Consider the following 7,996-nt stretch of genomic DNA (forward strand, 5'->3'; position numbering starts at 1 on the left):
TGATTTATGAACCAATGTAATTGGGTTCCAAAATCAGAAGCTGGTGTTTCAAATGATGTTGTAACATCATATTTACTGATGGCTGTTCTGTGGAAGGTGCTTGAGACTTTGCATGGGAGTGCTCAAGTTGTATGGTCAGAAGACGTGTTTCTGACTATGTGAATCAGAATGTGGAGGTTCTGATCTTGTTTTAATAGTATGCTCTAGCAATGCATGACTATTTATTCCACTAGTATCAACAACTACTAGTGAATGTAAGGGCAGAAGAATATTGTCAAATACTGAGGTTTGATAATTGTCTTTGGTTTTCTTCTGTTGCAAGTCACTCTAGAAAATGGTTGATAATCAGGATCTTAGTCAAGCTTTTAAGCAAACTAAGATGTTTTGGATTTTGTGAGTGACTTTACACCTTGTATGCATGACATCCTGCCTATTCAAAAGGTCATGATACATAGTGTGGTTCTGCTAGGACATTGACCAGATGTGTCCTTGTTAAGTGAAGAGGTCAGAATGATTGGATGTATTCTCAATAAGTAAGAATATCTGACTCAGAATCAACTCTACTGAGGGAGTTAGTGTTGTCCTTCAACATGAAAGCATGAAGTCTTTCACATATTTTCATTTAGTGCTCGAGTCTTATCTTCAGTTGGAGCCCTGATTATCTATGACAGATATTTTTGTGGGAGGACTTTCCAAGAGTCTTCATTATTGAGAGATGTCACAAATAGGATATTCAGATGTCTTGGTATGTGTCACTAAGTGAAAGGAGAACACTTCGAATCAAGTGGAAGACATTATGTTTGAAGATGTGTTGATCAATGCAAGTAAAAGAAGACAATGTCTGACTGAATGTTAGAACATTATTCGAGACATGTTTCCTGTAAGATCAACAAGGAAGTGAAATGGACAGTGTGATCAACCACGTGTCAGAAGGGAATGCATAAAAGGTCTGTGAATACTTTGAATCCATCTGAATCTACTTCTATTTTGCTTGGTCAACAAAATGTGCATCATCTAGGAAACCTATTTCTAAATCCATTATCCAGGTTAATCTTATCTTTCAAAAGATCCTAGAAAAGTCTATCTATGTTTGTTGATGATGTTAATAAACCTACCAAACTCGTTTTGATAACCTCATTAATTCAGTTGTCACCTCTAAATGTTGAATCAAATTTTGTTACCTCTGTTAAAGGTTTTTGTTAGTTCAAATGTTGTGGGTAGTGTTGAAACATCTGTGAGATCTGCCTCTGAAATTGTAAGTCTAGATAAACCAAGATCTCTTAAAACCATAGGTCAGTCTAGTATGAATGTTGTGGTTGTTGATGACATTTTTTTGAATTTTTTTTATGTGTCATCTTTCAAAGTTGTTGATTCTGTCACTTTGTTATCCCCCACTAAAATTGTGGTTGTGTCCCCCAAAGAAACCTCACCTGAGTCTGATGTCACATTAGATGTTGAAACATCTTGGACCAACCTGTTAGTGTTGTTGAAACCTGTTCTACAATTCCCCAAACTGATGCTAATATGGCTCTGAGAGTCTTAAACCTGATGGTGGTTTAGAGTATTGAAGTTTAGACTGTGGTGGAAGAAACTGATCTTGATGATCTTCCATGTGACCAAGCTATTGCTCAAAGTATGACTGAAAGAGAACTGGTCATGCTATGACTGTTTGTGTGGATGTGCATTCTGCTGAGAAGTACTATATTTGTTCAGATGTGTTGTGATCAGATGTGATAAATGGTCAGAAATGTGATTACTACTACTATATGTGACAATTTCATATCTTCTTTTGAAACCTCTAGCTTTATGTTCTCATAAAATATGCTATGCTATGATGTCACCCATGAAGTCTACACATCCTGATCTGATTTTTGAGAATTGATTTTTCTCTGATGTATGAGAATTTATTTTCTTCAGTATGTGGGAGTTTATTTCTCCCTTTGTGCTTTAAAGGAAAAATAAGCTATGAGAAGTATTACTACTTCCTGACATTATTATCACTGCTGGTGTGTATGTTGCTGATTCCACAAACACAATTGTAGATGTTAATGTTCTTGCTGCTGTTGCATCTCAAATAAAAGATGTTATTGGTTCTATTGTTGATAAACCAAAAACAAACTGTTCCTGAAAAGGATGTTATGCCAGACGTTGACACATCTATGGTCCAACCCAAGGCTGATGTTACTATTGTCCAGAAACCTGTTCAAGAAACTGCTGTGGTGAAAGTTGTTGGGACATCTGTTGACCCATCTGACTCATATGATGAAGAAACAGGATCTGATGAAGAAAATTCTACTGAGGTTGAAGAAGGGTCTCTCAGTCTAAAGAAAGTCATCAAACTGTGCCACTTAATGAAGAAGTGGTTGATTCTGAAAAGAATATGTATGAGGTTAATGTGCTTGTTAGTAAGAAGAAACAGAGTCTGAAAAGAAAGGAAGCATCTTCAAGTGACTCTAAGTATGATGTTGAGGAGGATGTGCCAGACATCACACCCTTTTCCTCAAAGAAAAAGTCTAGTGGGAAAAAGATCTCTCATAATGTGCTTGTTGCTCTCTGTGACAATGTTTCCTTTCATCGTGCTTCCTTTGCACAAAGATGGGATCATGTGTACAATGGGAGTTTTAGTTAGATGGATGCTCCATGCACTGATTGGAAGACCACGTGTTTTGATACCATGCTGGAAGAACCTGTGCTAGAAGCTGTGCTACTATATGTTGCAACATCTTTGCTAACATGTGGTGTATTTTGTGATTGCTCCTATTCGCTCTGATACCACGCTAGATAGACATGTTGAAACATCTTTGCAAACATGTGCTATGTGTTGTGCTAACATGTGTGGAAACATCTTTGTTGTCAATGCTCTGATACCATACCGGAGGAACTTGTGCTATCTGATGTGCTACTAGATGGTGAAACATCTTGGTCATCATGTTGAAAATTTTGTGCTGATGAAGTGTGATCTGTTTTAGGCTATTTGATGATGACTCCACTGCTGATCTATATCTGATGAGTGGTTGGATGTGTTCTACTATATGATGTGGTGTCTGATGCTTAGACATCTGCTAACCTGAGTGGTGTAGTATTGAATTTGTGCTGCTGTATGCTTATGTGCTGATATGGATGATAAAATTGAGGAGGAGTAAGAATTGTTTTCTGATGATCATTCTGATAAGCATGTGTCAATGTATTTGGAGGGAGTAAAATTAATTTTTGCTCTGATTCTGATTTTGAGGGGAAGTAGCATAATGCAGTAAGAAGTTACTATTCTGTTGTGCAAAGCTCTATTTGTTTGCTCTGGATGATGTCCTGCCATGTGTTGGAACATCCTGGATGCATGAGAACTTATTTTTCTCAGCTTTGTGGGAATCTACTCTTCCCAACTGCTATTTTGTGGTTTGCTTAAGGAGTTGTGATCTGTGATGTGTTTTGTGTGCGGTAGCAGTATGTGATGTATGGTATCTGATGATTATATGATGTGGAGGACATTTGTTTTTTTTGTTGGTACGTGATGTAATGCTCCTGCTATTTCAAGACTATGGATTTGTTATGCTCTGATATTCTGCACTATGGATTTCTGTGATGTTCATTACTATTGCTCTTAATGCATGAAGTTTTTGTTTGGCATATTTTGTGGCTAAAAAGGGGGAGTAGTATGTTTGTGTTTGTCTGCTACTTTATAATGTTGTATCTGATGTTGTGACATGCTAGTCTAGCCTGTCTATGAAGAAGTAGTAGTGTGTGCAGTAACATGCATGAATTCAGGGGGAGTAAGAACTAGTTTTTCTGATGGCCTGATGAGATGCATGAGCTGATGTATTCAGGGGGAGCAAAAATATGTTTTTCTCTGATCTGATATTAAGGGGGAGTAATGCAATATCAAGTTCTTTGCCTATGTGTGCTTAATGTATGGATGTTATGATGCGCTACAAAATGTTGAAACATCTTGATGCTGATGTGGGAATTTATTTTTCCCAAGTGTGCTTGTGAGAGTTTATTTCTCTCTACTGAAGGATGAAGCTAAGTATGTTATGATTCCGCTGCTGTGTATGCCTCTGATGGTTTATGGTAAAGTTTATTTCTTTACCCTGTGCGTTATTTTCATTTGAGGAATTCTTTTGGAAGTAACATAGAAGATGTTCTACCTTCCTTCATATTTGTGTGCTCACGTTGACTTGAAGGATTGTATGGTTTTTAAATCTCTCTATGCTAATTAATGGGCTGAAGTTGTTTTAGCCAAAAATTGCCAAAGGGGGAGATTGTTGGATATTTGTGTGTTGGCCTCATTTTGCTAAAACAAATATACAAGCAAGATGTTGGACCAAATGTTTCAACATGTTGGGTACAAAAGATGTTGGACCAAATGTTGTAACATGTTTGGGTACGACAGTCAGATTGCCCAAATCTCGCGCATTTATTACACGTATCTGCTATATATGGAAATCCACTCTACAAACGTGTATATCAATATTTGATCTGATCAAGACGTTATTAGTGCAGATATGTTCTTATCAAGACTTAATGGAATGATTCAACACATTGTTTATTTCCTAAAGAGGATCAACTATTTTAGGAAAGTTTTTATTAAGGTCTGATTTGCTTAGCTGGACGTGACTCAAAGACCAGCTGTGTTCTGAAGCTTATCTTGGAAGATCAGGAGCGTGTTAGCTCTGTCTATATAAAGAAGACTCAAGACCAAGATTTTATGAACCGAAACCATTGTTCATCAAAGATGTAGTCTTTAGGGTTTCGTGTTTTTGAGCCACTCTCTAGGAGAGTTGGTGTAAGTGAACCACTCGGGTTGTGAGATGGTCACTATGTCCTCACTCAGAAATCTTTAGGTAATGAGTTGAGTATTGTAATATCTCTGAAGCTTTTAAGCAAGGAGATAGTGTTTGTATTTTTTAATTGTGATTCTTACTTGTGGATTCTATAACACGAGTTAAGAACTGAGTTTGTTATTGTGTAAGGTTACTCCTAAGCTTTGAAGTACGGAGTTAACTGTGTGTGATTTACTCGAAGCTTTTAAGCAAGAGTAAAGTTTGTCACGGTGATTGTCACCACATTTTATTCAACATCTTATAAACAACACAGGTTGTGTTGAGTGAGTGGAAGTGAGATGGGATCTCATGTCTAGGAGTTCCTAGGCAGAAGTTACATGAGTAGTGTCGAGGTCATAAGGCGTAAACCTAGGATTTGCTGGAGGTCTTAGTGTAAGACGTAAACCGAGGGTTTGCTGGAGGTCTTAGTGACTAGAGCTATTAGTGGATTTCCTTCCTGGATTGGTATCCCCCAGAGTAGGCAGGTTGGCTGAACTGGGTTAACAATTTCCTGTGCAGTTTATTTACTTGTTGATTTTATTATGTTTCGTAAGATGTTCCAACATTAAGTATGACATTCTCTTTAAATTGAATGTTGGAACATCTGATAAAACATTATTTCTCAGTATCTGTTTTAATGTTATATGCCTTGCCGTGTTATTTTTGTCAGACCAGATGTCTCGACATTCTATACAACATCTGGTTCTGCTATACCAGAATTTCAAAATGTTTTCCGCTGCGACGTTTCGTGTCTTGTGCACGATCGTTTTATAAAATGTTTTCCGTAGCGCTCCGGCTACTTATCTTTAAAAAGTTTTTAAGATCACGTTTTTAAGGGTAGTTAGTTCGGGGTGTTACAACATACCTCTCCTCATGCCTACTCTACTGCTTTCATTCCTCTATCTCTGTGTTGACATAATCGTCTAGGTCATCCATCGTCTCAAATTTTCCATGGCATCCTGAAATCAAATAATATTCCTATCAAATTTAATTCAAATTCAACTAATTGCTCCAACTATATTCTCTAACAACATTAGAGCTACCAATCTATGTGAATTCCAGTCTTCAACTATATTCTCCGACAATATTAGAGCTACCTATTGTTGAAGAACAATTCAATCAGATGCACCAGATGTTGTAGCACCTGTCCCTCTGTTTTGTTAGTTACTTGTTTTGCAAGTCAGTTGTTAGTTTGTTAGTTATAACAGTTTGTTGTAACTGCTTTGTTAGTTGTTTGTTAGTTACTAACTACCTTGAGTTAGTTGGTAGTTAGCTTAGTTAGTAGTTAATCATGATTACTTGTTAACCAAGTAATCTATACAATTTGTATCTCTATAAATTGTATCCCTATGATCAATAAAATCAATGTTCATTGATGAAACTATTCTCTCCCTCTCTCACTCTCTTCCACTCTAACAAGTGGTATCAGTTAGCCTTTTAGGTTTTGATCCAATTCCCTTTCACATAGCATTCAACGATTCTTTCTTTCCTCAATTCATTTGTTTCTGCAAAATGAATAACAACAATTCTTTCCATGCAAATCTTCCAATTCTTGATGGCAAGAATTGAGACCAATGGTGTGTGAAAATGAATGTAATCTTCAGCTATCAAGATGTTGAAGATCTCATCACCACTGGTTATGAACCTCTTGCAGAAAATGCAACAGCAGCGCAACAAACAACTTTCAGAGAAGTGAAGAACAAGGACAATAAAGCATTGTTCTTGATCCATCAATGTGTGGACTCATCGAATTTTGAGAAGATTGTTGGAGCAAAAACTGCAAAGGCAGCTTGGGATATTCTCAGTAATGCTCATGGTGGAGGAGATAAAGTCAAGAAGGTGAAGTTTCAATCTCTTTGAAGGCAATATGAATTGCTGGGCATGATGGATAAGGAATCCATTGGTGAGTATTTTACAAGATTGCAGACTTTGGTAAATTCAATGAAAAATTATGGTGAAGTAATCTCCGATGAATAAATAATTGAAAAAGTGCTTAGAACTTTGAACCCTGAATATGATCACATAGAAGTAGTAATTCAGAAATCAAAAGATTTGTCTACAATGTCAGTGAATCAGTTGCAAAGTTCACTTGAGGCACACGTGAACAGAGGTTGAAAGAAAGGAAAGAGAAGAAAGACAACAAAGTCAATCAAGAACAGGCCTTGTATGCAAAGAATGGAGGTCAATGGAATAAGAATGGAAAGGGAAAGAATAAATGGAATAAGAATAAGGGAAAGGCTGAGTTCATTAATGATCACAATGGTGACCAAGATCAATCTGAATCTTCAAAGAAAGACAGTTTCTTCAAGGGCAAGAATGGTGGAAAGAAGAGTGACAAGAGCAAGATTCAATGCTACAGTTGTGAAAAGTGGGGTCACTGTGCTTCTGAGTGCAGAAGCAAGGGAAATAAGAAGCAAGATAATGAGGCACATCATGCAAGACATGATGAGTCAGATTTTGATGGTTTCCTTCTTATGGTGACTACAAACTCTAAAAGTGATAACTCCAAGCTATGGTATCTTGACACCGGATGTTCAAACCATATGACAGGGCATAGAGATTGGTTATTGGAATTTGATGATAATTTCAAAAGCAAAGTGAAGTTTGCAGATGACAGCGCTATCTCAGTAGAAGGCAAAGGCAAAGTGATGGTTCAAAGGAAGAATGGTAATCATACTTTTGTCACTGATGTGTTGTTTGTACCAACTATGAAGCATAACATGTTAAGTCTTGGACAATTGCTTGAGAAAGGGTTCAATTACTCCACAAAAGATCACTGCATTGAAGTTTTTGACCCTCAGAACAAGTTGATTATAAAAGCTCCACTGTCAAAGAATAGAACATTCAAAGTGAATTTTCAAGCATCTGAAGTTCAATGTTTTTCAAGTTTGATCACTAAAGATGAGAAATGGTTATAGCACTACAGGTATGGACATTTAAACATCAAAAGTTTGAATCATTTGAGTAAAGAGAATATGGTTGTAGGGTTACCACTGATTCACACACCAGACAAGTTGTGTGAAGGATGCTTTGTAAGCAAGCAGCCCATAAATTCTTTCAAGAATTCAGTGTACTCTAGATCAAAGAATCCACTTCATGTAGTTCATTCTGATGTGTGTGGACCAATAGAAACTTCAACTCTAGGAGGTAACAGATATTTCATAACTTGTGTTGATGAA

The 7,996-nt window shown here is 36.9% G+C and overlaps 1 protein-coding gene across 1 annotated transcript; it reads left to right on the plus strand.

Moving 5' to 3' along the window:
• The first annotated feature begins 6,404 nt into the window (after positions 1-6,404).
• Positions 6,405-7,735, plus strand: LOC123895611. The gene is made up of 2 exons (XM_045946071.1): positions 6,405-6,656; positions 6,926-7,735. The coding sequence occupies exons 1-2, from the start codon at positions 6,405-6,407 to the stop codon at positions 7,733-7,735; spliced, it is 1,062 nt and encodes a 353-aa protein (XP_045802027.1).
• The last annotated feature ends 261 nt before the right edge of the window (positions 7,736-7,996 follow it).

Source organism: Trifolium pratense, linkage group LG1, assembly GCF_020283565.1.
Source record: "Trifolium pratense cultivar HEN17-A07 linkage group LG1, ARS_RC_1.1, whole genome shotgun sequence".
In the NCBI taxonomy this organism is placed as follows: domain Eukaryota; kingdom Viridiplantae; phylum Streptophyta; class Magnoliopsida; order Fabales; family Fabaceae; genus Trifolium; species Trifolium pratense.